At 40.3% G+C, this 25,025-nt stretch overlaps 1 protein-coding gene across 6 annotated transcripts in view; it reads right to left on the bottom strand.

Moving 5' to 3' along the window:
* LOC146367059 (uncharacterized) overlaps positions 1-25,025 on the bottom strand; it is a 122,890-nt gene that overhangs the window by 61,815 nt on the left and 36,050 nt on the right. For 4 of the 6 annotated variants that reach the window (XM_084912534.1, XM_084912531.1, XM_084912533.1 and 1 more), the window contains exons 3-6: positions 15,312-15,398; positions 14,105-14,179; positions 12,529-12,768; positions 4,251-5,603 (exon numbers count right to left, since the gene is read on the bottom strand). In XM_084912534.1, the coding sequence (XP_084768660.1) occupies positions 4,251-5,603; positions 12,529-12,768; positions 14,105-14,179; positions 15,312-15,398 (1,755 nt within the window). The remainder of the gene's footprint in view (positions 1-4,250; positions 5,604-12,528; positions 12,769-14,104; positions 14,180-15,311; positions 15,399-25,025) is intronic. The other 2 variants (XM_084912532.1, XM_084912535.1) reach the window with 2 other exon arrangements.

Genomic DNA, 25,025 nt, shown 5'->3' with positions numbered 1-25,025 from the left:
AGTGAAGAGACTAACACACAAGGTCATTAACAGCAGCAATTTTTAATATCTAATATTTAATATTTGATCACATCGGAGCACAGCAGCAACCATACAACCAGACACCCTTTGGAGGAAGGGTGGCTGGTTGTCTCTAATATTATTGAAAAACTACTGTTAAAAATATATTTTTAATCATTTAACCTGCAATCACTGATTCGATGTTGTTGTGGATACAACCCTGCCCATTTTAAGCAGTCACATAGAAGTTGTGTTTCAGGTAAACTCAAACAGACTCTTTAATAACTCCATTTTTGATCTCTACTAATTCCCAAAGGAAATAATGTACAGTTGTGGTGAAAAATGTACATACACTCACCGTGGACTCTCACAGTAATTTTGGACTTTAAATTATTTATTAGAGCTGTTCTATTTCCAGCATTAGCGTTTTTGCCTCTCAGCAAACACAGAAATACAAGCTACAGGATACAAGTTGGATGAGAAAGATTCACTATAACTGTGGTCATTCAAAAAAAACATCAATACATCACTATGCCTTACATAGTGATGTCAGTCTCACAGTAAACCACGAGAAATACATGTGAAATGCAACACAACTGTCTTCCAAGTACTGTAATGTGTAGTGAACCACATTAAACACATCCTGTAACAAACAGCTGAATAAATTTGTGATTTCAGTCGTTTCCAGCTTTTGTTAGGAAATGTCATTGAGATTTTTGGTAACACTAAATCGTAGCAATAACAAACCATAAAGTTTTCTGCAAACACAATGGGAAATGTGCAGTTCAAATTTGAACTGTGGAATAAAAACTTAAGGAAAAATCTGTGAAAAATCATCGCAGCCCTGCAAACATCATCACTGTATTTGTAATACTGAAGAGTCGTACAGGATGTGGGGCTGACTTAGGCACCAAAAAATCAACCCATTTAGAGAGTGCCAAGTACCATCACTTACATTTATTTAGTCATTCAAAGTCACTGGTTAGTTGTTTACTTATACCTTTATGAAAATGAATTTTAGATATATTTTCTATGAGATTTCTGGTTTAAACATTATTCTCCAGGTCAAAACTGGACTATAAATGGACAGATCCAGGCATTCTTTCCATGTACATTAGTGAGTTCGTCAGACCCCATCTTACAAAGGAGGGAATGAACCTTAGACTTGAGATACATACAGTGTACAGTTTTCACCTAAAGAAGGTAATGTGGTGATGTATGCTGGGCTAGGTGGATGAAATCTCAAATTAGCTTTAAGAATCTTAAACCTACAGGAACATCCCTCAGTTCACCTTTAGAAATAAAATAAATTTTCTGTGTTCTGTGTATTTAAATACTTCACTGTCATCCACATCCACAAACAAACACAGGGACAAGCATACTAAACATCCCCAAAATAATCTGACATAAGGATGTGCAAACTTCCTCGAGTCAGAAAGAAGAAAAAGTGAAAAGGGAAACTTGTTCTTACCTGTGGAGGTTACATTGTTGGTGGCATTATGAAAAAGAAAAAATGGGAAGGGAGAGAGAAAAAAATCAAGTTTACTCGCTTTAGAATGAACTCCATTGTCTTATACACAATTCTCCAACGTCAGCTCTAACAATCCCTCTGCTTTAAGACCTCTCTCGCTAAAATAAGACTCGAGTATTGAGTCATGTACCTGAAAACTTTCGCTCAGGCCAAGATCTGTGTGGAAGAGACAGACGCAATTCTAGCTACTTGACAAAACCTTTTATCTAAAGAGCATTAAACACATATTTCACCAGGAATGTCAGGGTGGTTTAAGGTCGGGACTAAAGCGAAGCACAGGGAATTACAGTAGAAAGTAAATCTTCATAAGGAGGGTACGAGATGTAGTCTGTAGCGACAGAGTGATCAGGCTAGAATGCAGGCATTTCAAGTAAGAGGAAGGAGTACTAGAATGAGGTGCCATCAGGGTTTTTCTCAGGTTACAGGAGGCAGGCCTTACCAGGCACTGGACAGTAAACTGCAGGTTACTATGTGGCTGGTGATTGGTTAGATTTGGATGGATATGCCTGTCTGTTGTAATAACAACAGGGGAAAATCCTGTTACATGAAGGTTTCTTCTAATCAGGATAATAATGCAAAAACAAAGATTGTAATCTCAAGTATGACCTGAGCAAAAATATAAATTCCTCCGTACCTACAAATTAACTTGGATCTATGTTTAAGATTGGTGGTCCTGAGAGGTCAAACAGACTGCAACTTAAGAAAATACCAGTAAATAGAAAAATACTACAAAAACACACAAAACACAACAGAAGCTGAATAAAACAGAGTGGAACTAGAAAAAATCTCACAAAACAAGAGCAGAGAAGTGTTACGATATGAATGTGACAGAAACCAAAACATGTGAAGGACTGCACTGAGACATGCATGAGAGAAACAGAGGAGTCTGTGTGTTTTTATCATATGATTCACATAAAACCTGCACATATGTGTTTGCTATTAGCAGTTTACTGTTAGCTTGTGAATTTTGTAACTGTTGCGTCCACGTTGTTGTCTCCCCAAAAACACTTCTGTTGTGTTTTTAAGTTGGTTTTTTTGTGCAGTCTTTTTCTGTTTCACTTGTGTTTTATCCAAGTTCTGTTATGTGTTTTACAGTATTTTCCTCTTTGCTGGTATTTTCTTGAGTTGATCACATTGAAGCACATTGCTGCGGTGAGGGCCACCGTTTGATCTTTTTTTAGATCCCCTAATTCTTGGCCAATGAAATATAAAGAATAAATTGAAGTCCCTTGTTACAAGATTTAATCTAACAATGAGGGACATGAAAATGGTTCAGAGACCGATACTTGACTTTAATATGAAAATATGGTCACTCACAGGTGACACATGGGTAACTTTATGGTGAAGGTCACATCCTGTGGCTCAAAGTAGTAGAAATTTGAGGATTTTTTGGTTCATTTTGGGTCAAATACTACATTGTAGAGAATTTAGAAAATAGCTGAATGGAGTAATGCATCTTTAACATATAACACGTCATATATAGTTTATAATAAACACCTGCAATAGAATTATAGCATTTGAAAATCACTGCGAAAAGAAAACTTTAGAGGTGAAAAAATAAAAAACTGGGTTTTGTGCCTTATCGACCTAATAAATAAATGAAAGATGAATTTGTAACACATTTTCCAGTTTTCTTGTTCACAACCATAGACTGTGTATAAAAGATGGGCATAGCCTTTGCATCTGAAAAATCAAGTGCTTTCTGATACTCAGGAAGTGGTAACTCCTGGTGTCTAAAGGAAGTACAGAAGTCTAAGGGCTCCCTTGCTCTGTGACCTCAGCTGACATTTTTCTGATGAGTCACTATCAGTTCAGATAACAAGGTTATGCTTTAGTTCCAGCCTGATTTTGACTGACACATTGCAATCCTGTGACTGTGCAGTCCTGCTTAATTTCACAGTTTGCCATAAAAAAGACAAGATGTCTACAGCAGAAACACTCCTCTAAAGTTTGCAAATGAACGAATGGCATCACAGTGGCTACATCTGTCCATCTTTTATATGACGTCTATGGTCACAGCCACACCTTGCCTCTTCTACATACACTAATTTGCCTCTATGCAGATGATTAAAGTCTACAAAGTTACTGACTGAATCTGAAAGGCATTGACAAACTGGCTTTTCCATGCAGCGACCCAGGTTATGTGTGTTTTTACAGACAAAAAGGAGATAGTGGTAGGTTACATAGCAGCTGACAATCACATGAAACAGTAGACAGTGGAGCAAGCATAGACAGCAGCAGCTATCAGCAGCAGGTCAAGTATTATCAAATTGTTATGATCACAGTAACAGATACACAGAGGCAGGCAGAGGAAAATCCAATCAGACAGTTTACCCTGGCAGGTTTGTAGGGCCCGACCAGCACAGTACATTTGTGTCCCATAGTCATGCTGGCAGCATAGGATATTATTATATTTGGACACAAATGAATTTCTGTCTGCGATATTTTCCAGATTATATTTGCAGTAGTAACAAAGAGCAGATGTTTATCTGTCGTAAAGGTAAATATCTTAAAAGCTGATTAAAACAGAAGCTGTTCTGGATATATCTGTCGGGCCCCGGTTATTTCGGATTCACAGGCGACAGGATCGAGCACCAAGCAGGCAAAGAGCCATGCATACAGGAAGACAAACATCACTACTTCTTGCTATCCTAGCCTACAATCACTTTTCTTTAAATTAGCTCCATGTTATTCATAATCTTCCCTGTAGTTCACCAACCTTCCAATGGGGGGAGCTGTGGCGACGAGGACTCCTGGTGGTCTGAGTGTGCAGGGAGAGAGGGAGGGGCTGCTTGGGTGATGGGAGGAGGGGGTGTGGCTGAGCTAAGGGACACTGGTACGCATTTGGGGGGAGTGTCTGGTGATGACGATGCAGGGGTGGCTTCTTTCTTACAGGAAGCAGCTGAGGAATTAAGAGGTGTGGCTGAAGTGGTAGAGGATGCAGGACCGGCGGTTCCCGTGGAGGCCACTGCTGCTGTTCTAACAACAGGAGTGGCCTCCGAATTACTGGGGGTAGCTGTGCAGGACATTAGTGTGGCTGAGGGGATGAAAGGCTTGGCATCGACGTTGAGGGCCGATCCAGCTATGGCTGCTGAAGGGTATGTTTCTGCTGAAGTTAAAGGTGATGGACTGGTGGACACAGTGGGGGGAAGGTCTGAAGTGCTCTTGAAAGGGTTGAAATCAGAAGCGGCTTGTGAAGCAGGGACAGTGGTTTCTACTGGGGTTGACTTTGTGAGGGAAGCAGGAGCAAGTGAGGCTGTGTTGGTGATGGGGGTGGTTGTCTGGGAGTCGGGAGTGGAACCCGGTGGGGTCTGGAGAACTGAATCAAGGAAAGAGAAGGTCTGGGAGACAGGGCTTAGGTTGTCCCCTGTCATTAGTGCTAGGCTACCGCTGACATCCCCAGCTAAACTATTCTTGGTGACTGTACTAGCAGCTGTGCTAATATGGTTTTCAGGTTTGGCTGACATTCTCTCTTCAATGGGCTTTTGCCCATTTTTAACAGACACAGAAAAGTCATCTAAACACATAGGCTCGTAGGAGCGTGAAGACAAATCTGATACTTGGCCAACATGGGAACAGTTGGTAAAACTTGTGGGTATCTGTTCAGGGGCAGAAGGTAGAGTGGGGCTGGGGATGGAGTTTGGAGCTTTGGGATCACTAGAGCCAATGTCAGCACCTGCAGCCCACTTAGGGGCAACTGTAGCTGGTGTGGGAGAGACAGGCTGCTGTGGAGCTCCCCACTCCTCTGGAAGTCTTGCCCGACTCTTAGTTTTTCTGCCTTTTACCCTACCCCCTCCTCCACTCTCTCTGATCTCCCACTCCCAGTTCTCCTCCTCATCTTCGTCCTCCTCCACCTCCCTTCTGCCTTTATCCTGCATCCTGCTGATGTTATTCTCCTGGCTATCCAAGAAGTCGTAGACCTCATCACGGCCCTTCCTCTTCTTCTTCCGTCGCCGCTGCTGCTGCTTGCCGGCTTCATTCCCCGGCCCTGCTCTGTCAGGGCTGAGGGGTTCAGAGTTGGAGGATGTAGCACTGCTGTCATCCACTGAGCCGCTGGGAGAGAGGATGGGAGCTGCCGAGGGGGAGGGTTTTATAAGAGGAGGAACCAATCACATACTGTGTCAGAGAAACACCTGATAAAAAGCCATCAGATTATGGTTACTATAGCTGTACTTGTTATTTCAGGTTTAAATCTGATTTAACTGGGTGTACCAGCTATTTTGGTAAATAACTCTTGCATCTATGACAGTGAAAGTAAGTTGATGTAGTGAACATAATAGGATTACTCTAAATTCATGTTGAAATATGAGTTTTTATGAAATAAGCTAAAGCAGACATTTTTTCCCCCTCTTACGCAGTTGGGTTAACTTATGCAAGATATGTATCTTACCTTAGAAAGGGTTTCTGTGGTTTCACAAGAGCACTCAGTGGTGCTTGATATCCTAAGTTGTGCTTTCCAGGCTGACATTTCTTAACTTCATCAAAGCCCCCAGTCTGTTATGTCTAGCATTGCCAGACGCTGCTATACAATCAAAATGATTTAACGACCATTGTGGTTGACGATACGTTAAAGAAGCTACACAATTTTAGGCTAAAAACAAACTGTAACCAGCAAGCTGTCTTGTTAATAGTGCTCTTTAGTGGGTGCATTACAAGAGCTTAAGCCCTCACTGTCCTTACTGTTGCACTGACTACCTGTCCTTCAACATGATTCAGGTAGTTTTTTGTCTAAACCAAAGTAATTAGAGTAGTTTGCATCCAGAGTATTCCCTGATGTGTGCTACATGTGAGAAAGGACGTGTGTGAAAACTACGCCAACATAGCTAACTAAAAATTGTTCGAAGTTCAGGTTTGATAATAGCTACAGACTCTACAAAAGAAAAATACCACATTTAGGCAGTGCTACTTCTTGGTCCTTTCAAGTTGCACTGAGGGCAGCCTACTCTTTAGGCCATCTTTGGGTACCAAAAAGGTATCACATGAGTCCCTGGATGAGGACTACATGACGAGAGTTAACTTCAGTAGATATCTCTGCAATGCAAGTAAGAGGCATCTCTGACATTCAGTGATAGCTTTTAGTTCTTGCCATCCTGTTAATAAGTTCAATTATGCACATTAATTGAGCAAAGCTGGACTAATTTCCTACTAATGTTAACTTTGTTTATTTGTAGAGATAAGTGGCTTCTATGAGTTTATCTTACTGAATTATACTTATTGTCATTGCTTAACAAATACTGTAAATAATAAACGTCTGTTATTACTGTCACCTGGAGCCTTGACTCATCCCCCAAAAAACAAAGAACAGACATTTTTGTGGAACATAACTTATTTTAAAATTTTACTCGTTTAAATTTATTACCTGCTGAAATATTTCGGTGTGGTGTACATACACTGTAAAATAACAACCAGATGAAGACAGATCATTTTTAGTGACATCACATGATATGGTTGGACAGGAGAAACACCTAAGCTGGTACTATAGAAGATGTATTAGCAATGCATTTGGAAAGCACACGTGGCTATATGCTATAATACGCAATAAATTCCCGCCTTGCGTACTAGTGGTATGCCACATGCCAACCAGGAAATGCACATAAAATCATGAAGTGAAATTTGTTTTGCTGGGTTGGTTTCCAGTGATAGTAACCATAGTCTGACTGCTCTTAGGCTCTTTTTAGGCACAACATTTTCAACAATTTATTGCAGTAAGTTGTATGTGATGGTGCCTGCTTTTATAAATACATTCAACCTGTATTTGCTTTACTCACCTGTTGTTTTGTCTATGGTTCTGTAAAGACTATAATAGATCATACGTGCATAAAACGTTTTATAGATGCTGTTTTACACCAGGCATTAGATATATTTGCTTGGTGTCCCAGCTGCCTGGATTTGACTGGATATACTGTTAACTAAAATTTCACTGACAACAACGTTTGAGGGAACCTTTTAGGACCAAGTTAGACTGTGATTGACATGCACATTTGTGTGCATGTAGGGTAATGTTGTTTTTAGTTGTTACTCTTTTATGATAATAACTATAATGTAAAATGAGAGGAAGTCAAAACTGAAAGTTGGTCATATAGTTTGGTGTAGATTTCTGTTTTCCAAATTGCCAGTGAAGTCTGAAAGGAAGTGCCAGTCAACCAGTAAATGTGTGATGCAAGTGTCCTTTTGCACAAATATGCATAATTCTCAATATTTAAACATCATCATCACCACCATCCAGGATACAAAGTTGATCTTAGAGGGAGGACGCACACACGCCACAGAAAAATAAGCACACTGTGAGAGCAATGCAACCTTGAAGCAACTTAAACAGACAAATATACCAAGCACAGTTAACACAGGATCTAGCATGCAAGAACAAAATTAAAAACATGCGTGTCTACTAAGTGCACATTCAAACGCACTCAAATCACATTAAGCGTTAGGAACGCACTGCGGAATCACAAAACGATCAAATGGCAGACAAAGCAAAAAATGTTCAGCCTGCACTGAAATGATCTTCTTATTTGTCTGTTCCCACTATCTTCTCTTATTTGAGGAATGAAGGCATCGCAGTTGGCTCTGGCTTTTTCCTCTGAATCCATATTTCTCAATTATTACTGACAAGCACGTCATCAGCTCAGAGAGAACAAGAAACAGAAAGATGAACAGACAGAAACAGGCAAACTGTAAAACAGTCTATGACTGCTCATCGGCTCTTCTTCCAGTCTAAAATATTATTATTTTTTCTAGTTTTCATCATCCTAACTGCAGTCTTACATCACTACTTATTAATGGAAATCCAGAAAAAGGTGCAATCCTCTCTAAATCTGGCACCTTTCCCAGCATGGTTTAATTGATTGACTTGGCTATTTTCTCCCAACGACCTGATGCTTGCCCTGCTATAAACAACACTAAGGGAAGACAAGACCAGGGATATTATCATCTATATTTAATAGGATAACATATTTAATGGGAGTACTTCTTAATCTGGACTCTGGCAAACCGCCATGAAATACATTAAGGTTGGAGCATGGGCTGCTTTGAACACATGACCCATGCAAAAACACAGTATGAGCTGTAATTTGCCAAATTCTATTTAAGGTTTACCGCAGACAGAGCAGGAGCACAGTGGACTGCAAGCCTTAAACACAGGATAGTAAACGCAGATGAACAGAAGCATGTTTGGAAAATGTGTCATCAGTATCCTGCAGAAATATCCCCACACTGAGTTGTAGACACAACTTAAAAAAACACACAGAATTTGTGTTATAAATGACTATTTTTCATACTTATAAAGCACCTCAGCAATGACACTTCCATGAATATAAATTCCTAAATCGTGCCTATGCCTAGACAGATCCAATTTAATCCCCCTGTGAAAAAAAGTAACTTTAAGTAACATGTTTTTGTTTTTTTGCTCTTTTATTGTTGCTTCATTGGATACCCAGTGATGTGAGACAGGAGGAAGTGGAGGGGCATGACTCGCCATCACCCCAAATCTGGGTTTCTGTTTTCTGCCTGCCGACAGGGATGAGTTATTCATGCTCACTGAAGCTTAAAGATAATGTGGGACAATCAAAAAACTAACTTTTAAGATGTTTCTGGCAACTGTGTCGACAGGAAATTATGATTTCAGCGTCAATGGAATGACATTACTGCTTTCTCACTTCGTACTTACAGTTAGTTAGAGTGCGTCTTTGCCTCTGGACACCACCACAGTGGGTTTTAAATAATTAAATCAAAATGTGACTAAAGTGTAGACTTTTATTCAAGGGTTTTACAAAAGGATTGCACTAATTGTTTAGGAATTACAGATGAATTACATTAGGAATTCTACACTACATAGGCCCCCATTTTCTTTCTGTTTTTAACGCCTGGATGAAAGTCTAGACGAATATCTTACTTCTTTGCCTTGAGAAAATCTTTTCTTTTGCAGCAGACTGTTGATTTAGCCACTCTGAAAGTGTTTGCTAGCTTTTTTTATCTCTCTGACAGGTTTATTTGGATTTGTCAGTCTGACGATGGCCTTTCCTCACTTGCATCAGTATCTCATTGTACCACATATTTGCAGTTCCATAGAGTCTCTGTCATAGAGTCTCATCCCAACACTTAATGCAATTTATTTTGTGAAACTCTTAAATTAAACCCGAAAGTCTGCACTTTTGTCACATTTGCTTGTCTTTTACAGTTAACAACTGTTAAGAGAAATTGAGGGACAGCAGATGAGTTCTGAGTGAGGGGACAAAGACCTAGTTTTGGTTTTAGGTGTTGCTGGCTTCTGCTGTTCCACTTTTACACTATTAACTGCTGGGACACCAGATAAGAACACACCCACCTGTTTTCTTGATTTTACAACAAGGAAAAAAAACAAACCTTGAAAATGAATATAAATAATATCATTTTTAGCACACATTGGCACAGACTATTTTGTAATGCTCTAACTTAAATAAGAGGTTGTTTTTTTTTTTTTGCACAGTCAAGCCAGAATAAAAAACAACGATCCTAAATAAGAGAAAATTCCAGGTTTTCAGTGTACTTCTATTTATTTCTCAAACTGATTGGTTGACTGATTGATTAATTGACTGGAAGCAGCTTTAAACGAAGTATAATTTCTATTCACTACTTTACTGACTGTATTGTCAAGCAGGAAGGTTACATTTTTCTCAGCTTTTTTCACCTTGGTTATGTAAAACCGTGTTTCCCAGCCTTTTGGAGCCACGGCGCATATTTCACTTTAGAAACATCACACGGCACACCACCAAAAAAAATGTCACAAAAAGCATTTTGATAATTTTCCCCCGCAGACCAAGTATAGCTCGGTTTGTCCCCAATATACATTTTTTGCTTTCTTGTGACCACTGCTCATGCTAGGGCCTTCATCTGGGTCGCTTAGAGCAGTGTTTCCCAACCACTGTGCTGCGGCACATAGGTGTGCCATGAAAAATGATCAGGTGTGCCGTGGAAGATTATCTGATTCCACCTGATGAGTACTCTAAACGACCAGCGTGACTAACGGGCAGAACAATTACATTCTGTTCCACTAGAGGGCAGTACAACTACCTGCTCTAATTAAATGGGTTGCCAACTGCCAGTAAAACAGAAATTACATAATAGTCATGCTCTGAGACCATGCAGCTTATAATAGCAATAGATAAATATTTGAAAAGATAAAGCAGTCAATCTGACCTGAGGTCTGGAGAAAATTCTGACCCAGATGAAGGCCCTAGCATGAGTAATGGTCAGAAGAAAGCATACAAGGTATACTGGGGACAAACTGAGCCCATTCCGCTATACCTGGTGCGCGGGGGAAGATTATCAAAATGGTTTTTGTGACACTTTTGGTTTGGTGGTGTGGCTTAAGAGTCCTAATCAGGTAGAACCAGATAATCTTCCGGGGCACAACTGATCATTTCTCGCGGCACAGTGGTTGGGAAACACTGATGTAAAAGGAGAGGGACCAACCACCAATTTTCAGCCAGTAGGAGAAAGCTTCATCAATAGCCAAATAAAGCTAGCTAGCTCACAGCTTCAGATTTTTATCAGGTATTGACATAATGCACATTGTGATGTTCTTTAGCTTTCTGGACATATGTTTGTTGTCCTTACTTGAGAAGAATTTAACACAGATAAGGGTCAAAGGCTCAACAAACTGTAATTATCTGCAAAATATGTTAGCTGCTGCAACAATTGTGGTGTACAAATGCATCCATTACAGTAGCCTTTAATGGCTAACAGCTGAGCTCACCTTTGGTTTTAGAAGAGCAATTTTGAAAGTATCTAGTATATATTATGAAGCGCCTTGAGGCGACTTTTGTTGTGATTTGGCGCTATATAAATAAAATTGAATTGAATTGAATTGAATATTCATCTGTGTCACTGATGCATCAGATCTGCTGAGAGACAGGGACTTAACTCAATAGAAGCTGTTACATAACTGTTAGCTGGCTTTAAGCTAGAAGGACTATCTTTAGTACACCAACAAGCAGAATACAGAAAGGCTAATGAATAAAAATATTACTAAATGTTTAATAAGTTCTGCCTAAAATGGAAACTTGGAAAGTCAGTATAAGAGTTCAAGTGTGGGCTTTAGAGCCCTTTAGTTGTTTTTTTGCAGGCCATTTTCTTTTGACTCTTAATAGCAGGGTTTGATTTCTGGCTGAATCTGGAGTTAGATGTAGATGACAACATAATGAAGACATATAAAAGCATTTGCAGGAGAATATGCATGTTTCTATTCTAGTTTCTAAAATGTAATACAATTACATGAGCAGGAAAACTCTGATACACTGCTCTGGGTTTGTGTTTCTGTTACCTGGCAACAACAAATTTAGTTGACACCCAGTTGCTACTGATTATGATAAACATTAAAAATTCATAATAAAGACAACTAGAAATGTCATGTGGTGTACTAAATCTATGTTAGGCTACTATTTTCTCTTCACTGCAGGAACTAATGAACACTGTGTGGAGCTATATTATTTAAAATGGTCACTGTTTCATTTGTCTGTTGATCCAGTTTGTCGATTGATGATAAGGACAGTAGCCGGGTGCACAGAGTGTAAAGCAATAAGGTCACCAGCAACAAAACAGCAGAGCTGGGAGTGTTCCAGTGACGGTGAAAACTAGAAAAGACTGCCCTCTGCTGCTGAAAGCATGGCCTGTGTGATCAGGGTGTTACTTCTCCTGTCACCACTGTTCCCTCCTGCTCTGCCTTTGCGTCTCTTCAGTAGTATTAAAGCAAGAATAGCATAACATCTCAGCTTTTATTAAATTAAATGTGATGTTCACGGATTTAGACTTTTACGTTTGAGCTGCAGCTCCACTTGTTGCTATAGCTGTGTTAGAAATGCAACCAAACCCATTTGGTCTGGGAAAGTTTATGAGTCCTTTATATATTATCGATATTAAAGTGAATCAATATTAACATTTTGATTCACTGGTCCTTCACTCCCCCCTCCCCTGCTGCCCCAGAATGCAGTATTACGTGCAACCAAGCTCCAGTGTGATACCTGCAGAGTGATTCATGGAATGGATTCCCATGCCACCGGAAGAAAATGGATCGCTGCTTTTATAGGGACTGCTCCCACTGGTGTTACTGATGGTTTTGCTTTCCACACCAAAATGGCTTGAACTTTTCTGGGTGTCCATAGCTGGACTCATTCCAGTCTGGCCAAGAGTAGTGCTCATACTGGTCTGGAAGGGTGGCATGCTGGACCCCATGGTCCCTCCAATCCCAGGTTGAGAAAAGCCTGATGGAGAGAAACAGCAAGGAGCTACATCACCAACAGGAAGCTGTCTGTTTGAATGTTGTATACTTTATATACTCATACCACATGCAGCTGGGAGAGAAGTTAAATACTGATGGTAACGTTATATAAACCACAAGAATTGTAAAATAATGTCCTTTGACCAGAAGAGGCCAAAGTGCAGAATGCTGACTGCCATGTTTGGCAAAAACCAAACCTGGCATATTAGCACAAATCCCTCATTCCAACTGTCAAGCACTGTCTTGGAAGGGTGATGATTTAGCCTTGTTTTACCTTTCAGTCACTGAGAAAGCTAAGAACGCCTCTCTATAAAAATGTAAATTATAGTCAAATGTGAGGCAACATGTCCAAGAGCTAAAATTAGGTAATGCAATAGGACAAGGATCCCAAGCACACTAGCAACAACACAACGGTGAAAAGGAAAAGAATTAAGGTGATGCAAATACCCAGTGGAAACCTCAACCTGACTGAAATAGTGAGGAAGGAACTTAAGAGAGCTGTGCATAAGCAAATCCCAGCAAAGCACAATGAACTGAAGCGATGTTGTAAAGAAGAGTGTGAAAAAGATTCTCCCTCTTGGGGTGTACCTCCTATGAACACCTTCTCTGTCACATGTAATTAATTCAGTGTCTAAGTGGTTTGTCTGCTCGGAGATTAGCTGCCCACATCTCTTCAATAGGTTTGTAGGCTGCTGTGTTGCACTGACAGAGAGGTAGAAACTGTTTGTAGTGTGATGACTGTGTGTGTAAAGTAGGCATGTTTCAATTATTGAAAAAAAAAGACTTCAATTCTGAACTGCACAACTGCAGAGGTTTCTCGGATGAGAGGTGAAATGATAAAGCTTTCAACCCCAAGAATATTATCCCAGCTGTTGGAGCATGGTAGTGGTAGCATCATGTTCAGGGGCTGTTTTGTACCAGTGGCACAAGTACACAGAACAGAGTGGATGTAATTGTGAATGAGGCAGACTCACATAGAAGCCAGTGGTGAAATGGATGAAATGCATCCAATTATAATTCTGCCAAACGCCTTTACAGCTTTTGATTAGTACTAAAAGTGCCTGGTGACAGTAAAACTTACTAAGGCATATTTAAACAAACATTAGATATGCTATATGCAGGATTCTGACCATGTATGTGCAATTTTAACCCCATTTTTATTTCAAAACCGCCACAATAAAGTAAATACCAGAATCTGCACCAGATTCTTAAGTCTTTTTATTTTATTTAGATTCAAAGCAAGAAGAGACAAAATACAGTGACCTGCTACTTAGTTTGCAAGGTATTCATGGCACAGAAGGTGAAAAAGTAAAATGGACCTAGAAATGAGTCAGGCTTGCTGCTGTCCTTTGTCTTGTTCAGGCTCCACTGATCTGTCATCCCACGCATAGGACCTGACCAAGAGAAAGAGCCGGACAGACAGAGGCAAAGAAAATTGGCAAATGGAGAAAGGACAGTGGGGACCGAGAGTCAAAGAGAGAAGCAAAATGAACAGAGTGGAAAAAAGAAGAAGACGACGAGGAGCAGGAAGAAATAAAGCAGTGGGACAGAACATAAACAAACAAATGGGCAGAACAAATGTCAACCAATGCAAATAAAATCAGCATCTAACTCTACCTGCATTTTATTTTGGTGCATGGAGTAACAAAAACTGAATACAAAGATATATATGCAACAAAAAATGTACAAAAGCCTCAAACACCACACAGTAATGGTTTTTGACAGGATACTTGAAAATTGATGTTTTTTTCCTCACTGTTTCCTTTGTCCATGATTCCTGTGCAATTGATGCATGATAATAAATTGCGTTGCATACTTACTTTATAATCCCCACACCAGAGAAGATTGGAAAATGCAAAGTATTTGCTCAGTAAAGTGGCTGCAGGTTAACCAACTAGAGATTTCAGCTTTTCTTTCAAAGGAAAAACATTCCTCTATGCATTTTAACAAGCAACAAATCCTGAATGAGGTACAGTAACCTCAATTTATGGTATAAATTGGTAACTTTGGTACGTAGGTCAACTGCTGAAGTCTTCTGTTAGCTTCAAACTTTTTAACGGCTACATTTTGAATTTAATTCACATATGGTAGAGCAGGTCATCTACTAATTGGTAGACTGATGGTTTGATCCCTGGCTGCTTCAGTCAGCATGCCAAATATCCTTGGGCAAGATATTAACCACAAAGTTGCTCTCTGATGTATCCATCGGAGTGTGAGGGTGTGTGGATGTTAGATAAAAAGCAGTTACATAAAAAAAGCACAGAAAAAAGTGCTTGTGTGAATGGATGTGAAGGGGTGAATGATGCAATGTGATTAGTGAGAGCTTGATTTGTCAATCACACGCCATTAGCCAATGAGCATACCCTGCATAAACCTCCTTTCTGACAATTTGAATGACCAGATTTTAGAAAATGCCCTGGATGACTGAGCCCAAAATGAATCACCAGTGTTTACAGAGGTTTTCTCCTGTAGGCAGAGTGATAAAATTACTATCTACTACATGACTTTCAGTCCATTCACCCTCACCAGACAGGTAGTCAGAGCTGAAGGCAGGCTGTCCTGGTGGGTCTTGGCGTCCTCCTGATGACATCATTGATGACATCATCCCTGGACCTGAGGAAATAAAGAGCATTATCACTGTCATCCTCAACTGAATATATAAGAATATAACGACTGTCTCTTTAGTTTTCTAATTTTAGATTTGCAAAGCGTATCTGTATATGAAGAACCTTTCTTACAGCTTTATGTTTTTCATTACACTGAACAGGAGATATATTTATTTTTCTTTGTTTTACTTTTGCACTAGTTGTAGTTTCCCATTGTCCCTATCATACAGAGGTCCTTTTAGAGTGCTCCACATGGAGAGCGAGACAGTGCACCTCAGTCAGTCTGTATGTAGCTCTGCTCTGTCAGATGTCTGCCCATCAAACGGGTGCTGCTTCCCAAATCCTGCCTCCACATGCTGTGTGTGTCTGTGTCCTATCATTTGACAGTGAAGCAAGCAGACACAACACACTGCTGAAGGGACTATCACCATGGTTACGCAAGGAGAAGATGACAGCATCTGTGGTTCCCCTGGCAACACAACCTGTCAACAGACGTGTCTTAGAGGATCGATGCATGTTCCCAACAGCTGAGGCACACGCCAGGACTGAACTAACACACTCACAAGCGCATATACAAGACAGAAACATCACCACTATTACAAACACATGGGACACGAAGAGCCAGACTTTCTTAGCTCCTGCGAGTGCTGCAAAAGGAAAGAAGCTGAAAGGGTAATATAATCTGTTAAGTGAAATAAATGGAGGATTTGCATCCATTAATTCCCCTTAGCAGCCGAAAATAAAACTAGCTTAACATAATAATTTTGTCATCTTAACAATGAAACACGAGCATTAACTAAATAATACAATATTTACTCTACCAGTGGCCATTACATCATTAACTCCAAGTCTGACTTGCACAGTTATTTTACTAACAATCACAAAACCATGTTGAACAAATAAAACCAGCTGTCACTTATAATTCTATATAAATATTACAAAATAAATCACTATATGGTTTCAATGAGATCTACTATGGTGGTGGATTCTAACATATAGTGCATATAATATATAATACAGTCAACTAATACATAACTGAGGCTTTCCATTTACAAAGGTCTGCCAAAGGGGAGAGGATGAACTGAGGGGCTGCACCAAGAACCCAGAATAAGATAAGTATTATTAGGAACATGCAAAGGTACTTGAGTGCAATCCAAAATGAAAATAGCTGAAGCTGAGAGAAGCTGAAATAAAATGAACTGTGATCTTTGCTTCTTGCACAAACAGCACAAATTCTAATATGTATCTGTCCGTGGTCCTGAAATACACATATAAAAACTGGCACTGCAGCTGAAAACCAAAACTGACTGAAGCTGCACGTCACAAATGGCTGCTTTGTGCCGAAAGTAAAACATATTGTTGCTTTGTATACCTGAATGCACATGCATTGGTTTTGACTGAAAAGCTGTTTTTTTTTTCAGATGTACTGTGGGGAAACAGGGACGCATACTTTTGGCTCTGGCCCAGTAGCACTGTAATGGTGGATACTATGAATAATTAACAAGTGTGCATTAAAGGGAAGCTTTGGTCCACTGGATGAGTGTGTCTCTGAGAGCCAGTGTTCCTTTGTGTCTGCAACCATTTTTGGAGTATAGAGCAGCACACACAGAAACACACACAGAAGCACTAACTGCAGAGTCATTCTAGACACAACGTCACAGCTTTTTTTTTCTTTTTCTGTCTGGGTTCCCTTTGAGTAGATTTCTCTTCAGCTGCCAGTCTCCCATATTTTTTTTCCCCGATTACTATCACACTTTTACTTACGTTTGTATTTGTGTTATTACGAAGTTACTTAATGTGAATCGCTTTAAAGAGAAAGATGGACCTATTAGATGATCCACATCTCAGTGATAATTTGGAACCAAATCTGACATGTTCACCGCTTAGAAAACGAAGCTACATTTCCAACAAAGGAACTTCCTTAAACTTTCAATGAACCTATGCTTTGCCACTGCATGAACCAGCTGATCCGAGCAGAGTTGGGAAAACTGCCCATAAGAAAATAAATAGCTACACATAATACAATTTTAAGGAAATCTGTTTATGTTTTGTGTCTAGTGAAAAAAAGCAAGTATATTAGAAGAACAGATTTCTGTTATTCAGAGTCACCAGATATCTATGTCAGTGACTTTAACACGCACTACAGATCCTCTGGATAATATAACCAACGTGAACAAGCTAAATGTGTCTTGTCTAGTCATTTTGTGTTTATATTAAATATTTAATCTAGAGACCTAGTTCACAATATCATCAGAAAAGTGGTGAGTGAAGCAGGAAGCCAAGGAAACAAAAGACTTCTGTACAACTGGAAGTCCAGAAGAACCACCTTCTGCTGGCCATTAGAAAAATTGCAGGTTTAAGGCGCTTCTGCATTGTTCATCCATCTTTTATATACAGACTATGTTAACAAGTTTAGTTGCTGTTAAGCTTTCCTCAGAATCACTGATAAAAAAAAATACATACCAAATCAATGAAAGGTAACTTTATTTGTTTTCTTTCCTTTTTCATACAGCATAAGATGCACATGCACATGTTTACAGTACATCGATTGAAATAAATTGAAGCATTTGTCACCGAGAAGCTATGGGTGCTACATAGATATAAGGTGCATGCAGCCGATAGACTTATGTGAGTAAATGATAAATATGTTTTATTGTTTTATGTCTGAAAAGTTTCACTGTTCTTCCCTCCTCTTGTATCCCCTACTTCTAAGACACAGACACACACACGCACAGCAGCAGCAGCAGCAGCAGCAGCAGCATGTGCGTGCAAGCACAGTCAGAGGCCAGACAGCCCTCTGAGGATAGCAGCCAGTATCAAGCCTCAAGGTCAAACACCTCCTTTTTTTCAAACATTATTTTTATGTCATTTCTGCATCACTGGACTGGAAGCCCTTTAAAATTTTCTACCAGCAGAAACAAGCCAAAAACATAGCAGCAGGGAACCACCACTAAAATAGCCCTCACTGCATAGTTTGAAGGAATCCAGTTTGATGGGCTTCCCACTGTGCTGTACACAGGCTTATTGCACCACAGTGTCTGGCACTTTTGCGCCTCTTATTTAAACTATCTTTAGCTGTTATGGAGGGAAGGAAATCACTTTAAAAGCCAGGTTAAAGTCACAGTCCAACTGATAAAAAATGCACTACTCTGGAACATATGCAAATCAGATGGCATATACCAATATAACAGACAGATGACATACATATTCATGTGAGAGATTGATATAACAGGTGAGGCTAAGATTCAAGACTTTTATACAAAAACAACCTCTCAAAATAATTGTACTGCAGTGTAAATGAGACAGTTAGTATGATAATGACTTTAGATGACAGTCAGCAATATCACGCTTTCTGTGCTTGATTTGTAATAAAGCATTTGTTGCAGCTCAGTTGCAATGCTTTTAGATCAGCTGGATTAGGAGATCTCAATGCCAGTTCACGTCAGCTTTCTTTTGACTTTCATTTAAGCTGTCTAGGTCTGCCTAAAGGTGCAGTGCATCTGCATACCACATTGCAACCCAAATTTCCAGTTCTTTAAAAGGATTAACATTGTTCAGGTCCTATAAAAGCACAGATGTGAACATCTCTGGAATACCACTTTAAGGTTGTTGAGAAGGAAGCCACAACTCAAACATTTCTTCTGCAATGTCATAGTGCATATAGTGCTGCCTGCTGTGCAGTGCCTCTGGGGTGGTTTGGGCTTTGTTAAGTGCACTTTTTCCCATCGTGGACCGTATCTTACAGAGGTGAAGGTAACCATCCACCAATACTGAACTGAGATGCACTTCCGCTCTATTCAAGAGTAACGATTCCAGATAATTGCATCCAGGCTGAGGGCAATCCTGCTGCTGTATTTATAGACATCTCACGGGTCAGTTTAGGAAGTTTAGTATGAAAGTAGTCCTGAACAAGAATCACTCAGAGAGCACTAACCTCCACCAAAGCAGATCACTCTCTGGACAGTATTTACTGGACAGTAATTATTTAAGAGAATATTAATGCATTTTGTTTATTGATTTTGTTTTCTTTGTTCTTTTTAAATTTACTTTAAAAAGTTTATAGTGAATTAGGAATAACTCGTTTAGGGCCAACTTAAAGAAAAGGCAAAAATGTAAACGTGAGGTCAGAGGTCAAATGTTTGAATACAAACTATATACATGTGATATTTAGAATCCTTATATACGAGTACAGTATAATTTCCTAAAAGGAAATGGTGTGTTAGTCTTGAAAAAGCTATTGTCTAATTTTCCTCTTGATTGTGAGTTCTCTGCTGCATTTGTCTCTCTCACTGGTTGGTACTCCTGCCACCTCTGTGCACTGCTTTGTGTTTTACTTTATTTGTAGGTTCAAATAAAAGATCATTTGATATTACTGCCAGCTTCAACACCTGAGTGTTCCCTGACCTGTGACATAAAATGAAAAGATATGATTAGTCTTGAGCAAACTCTTAATCTGACTCATTTTTCAAATTTGTTTTGAAATGCAGTCAAATGCTTTCAAAGGGGCCCGCCTATTATAGAAGGGAGCTTAGAACTAGGTAAGATGTGCAAATCACAAGGGAGTACAGCTGGGACAGTATTTTACCCCCAAAATTGAGAGATCTTTTACCATCATCTTTCCGATGTTATCATGCTGTCTTTGGCCTGTTTCTGCTACCTGCCACTAGTTTGTGGAGCTAATATTGGCACGCATATGCTGCTAATATTCGCTCCATACCAAGGACGGAAGAGGTTAGAGTCAAACTGCTGCAGCACATTCTCAGTCACAGCTGTCACTATGTCTGGAGAGACACAAGCACTTAAGAGTCGAGTTTAAAGTTTAAAGGAGCGGACAAGAAAGCCAAGAAGGCAATGGATAGCACTGGGATGTAAAAGAGAGGAGAGAGAAATGGTAATGGCGGCAGTGAGCTATTAGAGGTTGTAAAGCACAAACATTTTTAAACTGAAGGATCAATTGTAATTTAATTATAAATATATTATTGTTTGTTATTGTTTAGTGTTGATGTGAATAAATATAAATAAACATGATGATGAAGATAAGCGACAGCTTGCCTGCCCAAGTTGAAAACACAGGTTAGATTTATTGTAATGGCAGGTGTTTCCTTCTGTAAAGATGGCAAAAGCCTTCTAAAAGCACTGAGTGGTAGTGATTTTACAGGATGACATGAAATTGCATTGCATTTCCTTAAATTCATATTCTCTGGCTAGTGTTTATCTGCTGTGTGTACGTGTTTAAGTCAAATAAAGCAGCGTGCCTGAAGATGTATGGTGCATGAAGGACTAAGTTTCAGGCCTCTATATTATATAAGTCACAAACCTTTAAAGAATTGCAAACAGCTTTATTTTGAAATAAGACACTGGACTTCGTTTTTGGCAAGAACTGCACAAAAACAAATGTGCTAAGGACCCTTTTGACTGCATGCCCTGTGTCTTGGTCTGCTGAACCTCAAGCAAGGTAAACGGAGCGAAGGACAGAGGCTGGGAAAGAATGCCCTCAGGGGAACTTCATTAAATAACCTCTGTAATGAATTAAAAGATGAACTAGTGGTTGAGATTTGCCTGCTTCCCTAGACTCTCTTATACCTTTGTGTATTAGGATTCATGATCACATGCGGGCACATCAGGAGACGCAAAACGCCAATTCCCAGAGTTCGTTGCTTCGGGCAGAAGCACTGCTGATGTGGCCGAAAGACATGAGGAGGTGAGAAGTGATTCTGAAGAGCAGCCAATGCAGCTCAGACCCTCTCATCAAACCCCCGCTGAACACCACCATAGATTAGCTGCCGGTGAGTGCTTATAATGCATAAGAAGGGTCACATGGGACATCAACTCCTCTCCCATGTGGCCAAAATGTTGCACCTTTACTTTAATGATTGCCTGTTGCAAAAATGTAATGTTTCCATGGTCAGTGCCCTGGATGGTCAACACCTGACGTCACTCATAAGACCAATTCTGTCACTCTCTCCCTTTCGGGTAATCACATGGAGCAGAATAGTTTCTACATGTTCAAAGCACCTCTCACACCTCTCATTCTGGATCACCCCAGCTATGTTTACACAACCCCTGCATTGATTGGAACAAACACTGGATATCCAGCTGGTTCCCAGCTGGATGCATCTCTGGCTGGTCTGAGACTGCAGACATCTGGGATTTCAGTCTTGTCTTGCCTCTGACCCAACTAACCTCTCCCAAAGTTCCCTTTCAGTGGTGTCACCCAGTCAAAGCTGCATTCAAACTTCTTAAAAAAAAGTTTTGTTGCAGTCTCTCTTTTGCAGAACAGAACGACGACATCCTCACCTTGCAGGAGTTGAGACACTGGCTCGAGGGGACCGCGCACCCGTTCATAGTCTGGATGGATCACAAGAATCTAGCCTACCTACAGACAGCTGAACAGCTTAATGCCTGACAAGCCAGGTGGGCCCTGTTTTTTACCCATTTCCACTTTTCCATAACTTACAGACCCAGTTCCCACAACATCAAGCACGATGCTCTGTCACAGCAATACTCCAGCTCTGAGGACACGACCGGAGAAACGACTATCTTGCTTCCCTTTTATAGGAGATTGAGTCCGCTATCCTGGAGGCCCAACAGTCTGAACTCGACCCAGGTAACGGCCCGCCTAGCCGGCTCTTCATTTCTGCTTCTGTATAATCTCAGGTATGCCACTGGGCACACATAACTAAATTTACATGGCATCCTGGCATCCATTAGACTTTCCCCTTCCTATAGCATCTCTTTTGGTGGCCTACACTGATAAAGGATGCTAGAGAATATTTCTCTTCCTGTTCTATCTGTGCACAGAATAAGTCTTCCAGCTTTCCTCCTGCAGGTCTGCTCAGGCCCTTTCCAACTCCTGGACAACCCTGGTCCCACATCACTCTCAACTGTGTGACTGGTCTGATCCCTTCCAGTTGAAACACGGTAATACTCACCATAGTAAATCGCTTTTCAAAAGATGCACACTTTGGTGCCCTACCCAAACCTTCCGCAGCACTGGACATGGTTCAGCTCCTCACAGACCGCATTTTCTGCCTCCACAGGATCCTTCTTGACATTGTCTCCGATCGCGGCCCCCAGGTCTGGAAAGAGATCTGTTCGGCAATTGGCATGAAGGTCAGTCTGTCATCTGGTTTTCATCCCCAGACCAATGGCCAAGCTGAATAAAATAATCAGGAGCTGGAATCTGCACTCCATGCATTGTCTCCACCAATAACCGCGTGGACCATGCAGCTTGCCTGGGTGGAATACACTCACAATTGCATGACCTCTTCAGCAACTGGCCTGTTCCCTTTCGAGGCCTCCTTGGGCTACCAATCCCCGCTCTTTCCGGGAATAGAAGGTGAGCACTCTACCCCATCTGTTTAGCATCATTTGTGCAGGTGACGCCGTATCTGGAAGACCACGCAAGCAACCTTCCTCCAGACCAAGGAGCAAAATAAGTGGAATCAGACTCCTATACTCCTAGGCAGAAGGTCTGGCTCCTGACAAATTTTAGTGGTCCATATGAAATTGAGGCCAGATTGCGGTTAACCCCATCTCTGCTTGCGTGAAGTCTCTGCCCCCGCAACATAGACATCGACAATGCTTTCCATGTTTCCGAGCTAAAACCATATCTCTCCAGTCTTCAGTGTAAGCAACAGTCATGGGACAAGGAGGGGGTCCTCCCTGGCTCGTTGGCTTGTTTGTTGTCTTCTCTTTTCTTTTCTCTCTCTCTCTCTCTCTCTCTCTCTTTTTCTCTCTTCCCTCCTTCACCTTGCTCTTTGTTTATTTTGTTCTCCCCACCTGGGTGGTACTCACTGCGGGTTCCTCACTGCGGCACCTCCCTGGATTTTTCCCTCACTGTGGAAAGTCTGAGTTTCTGTAAGTGATTGTTCTGTTCTGTGAAGAGTGTTTGATGACTGGATGTTTGTTACCTCTCCCTGGATCCCTGGAGTCCCGTTCCTTACCAGCACCATTGTATATAGCAGTTTGTAATTGCACTGTAAATAAGCACACCTAACTGTGATAACCTTGAGACCCATATTTAAGTCCTCACTGGCAAACATGATACCTTGTGCCTATGGTGCTCAAGTTAGTGACTATTTTGTTGGTTTTAGCTTTTTCATGGGTTGACCAATATTAATATCTAGAATATCACTCCTTGCACCACAGCGCTTTAAGATTACTAAGTTTTGAAATCTTCTTGGCTAGGTTTTACTGCTGTCAGAGACAAAGTTTAGCAGTACAAAGAAGAAGGGGCAACAGATGACAGAAACCAAGCAGATGGTGCCGGGGAAAATGGGAGATGTGTTGAATTAACTGTTGTTAATATAAAAAGATACGCACAGACAAATTAACCAGAAATCACATGAATGACACAGAGCAAAAGAATGGTCTAACAGAAGTTCTACTTTCCTCTGTAGAACTCACACTCTAGGTGCTCTGTAATAATAGACGAAGCCCATAGTTAATAATGAGCATAATCAATTTAAAAAACCTAACAGGATTAAAACTTTGGGTGGAGTAAGTCCACTGTCCTATTAAAGCTGTGGCGGTGGTCTCAAATTTGCTTAGCGAGAACAGAAAGAAAACCTAGAATTTGTGGTCCATTAGTCAATAAATAAATAAATAAATACAATAAAATGTTTGGCTGTTGAAGCTTTATTAATCTAACAATAAGCTAAATATCCACTTTGGAGATGCAGTTAAAAAAAATGCATTATAATGTGTGCATTTATTGCCCTGAAAGTTTTTACACATTTTTTATTTTAATGTTTTTTGACTCTGCCATAGTAGCTTTGAATGATTGATTCAAAATAATCCTTATTTATTTCATGTTGGGCCCTAGTGCAGCCTCTCAGTTCAACCTCAGTCTGAAACAAGTTGTTTTAACTCCCCAACTCCACTAGCTAAGACAGAGGTTCCCGAAGTGTGGGGCCCACACACACACACACACACACACACACACAAAAAAAGAGCGTTTGGACACTGCTAGCATAATGGACAGATTTTTGACGGGGCTCCCACACAAACGCAAAGCAGGAGATGAAGCATCACCAGATATGTTTCCAAACCAACCTCATTCCAAGCCAAAGACAAGAAAATATGGTGAAGCATATCTTCCCTTTGGCTTCACCTGCACAAGTGCCGAGGTAGGTCTCTGTGATAGAATTAGTTTTCCCTGCGTCGGAAGCACGCGCTGGGCTCTTCAAATCACGGACAAACAGTATCCCACATTTTTTATGTTTAGTTCACAAACACTTGTTGTAATGACTAACTACTCCTGACATTTTGGAGATGTTCTTTATACAGTAAAGTTACAGTGGGATCCAAATAATATCAGGCTGATCCTGCCACAATCTGTTCCCCTGTTCAAATCACAAACAGTATCCCACAGCTGTTTATGTTTTTAAACCCATTTTGCACAGAGAGGCATTTTTGAAAAATGTATTGATAGCAATAATGAATATTATTACACAAGAAAAAACAACCACATGTAAAATAATCACACCGTGATGCCTCTGCCTTTGTAAATGGAGGGACAGTAACTGCGTGTGTATATGTAAGTGTGTAAAAACTGAAGATATTAAGATTAACAGTAACAGTATTTTGTCTCTACCTGTAATTGTAGAAATTCATCTCATGTAAACAATAA

Source organism: Perissodus microlepis, chromosome 18 (genome assembly GCF_051167445.1).
Source record: "Perissodus microlepis isolate ML-2025 ecotype Zambia chromosome 18, ASM5116744v1, whole genome shotgun sequence".
Lineage (NCBI taxonomy): Eukaryota > Metazoa > Chordata > Actinopteri > Cichliformes > Cichlidae > Perissodus > Perissodus microlepis.
This window is presented reverse-complemented; position numbering and strand designations above follow the sequence as displayed.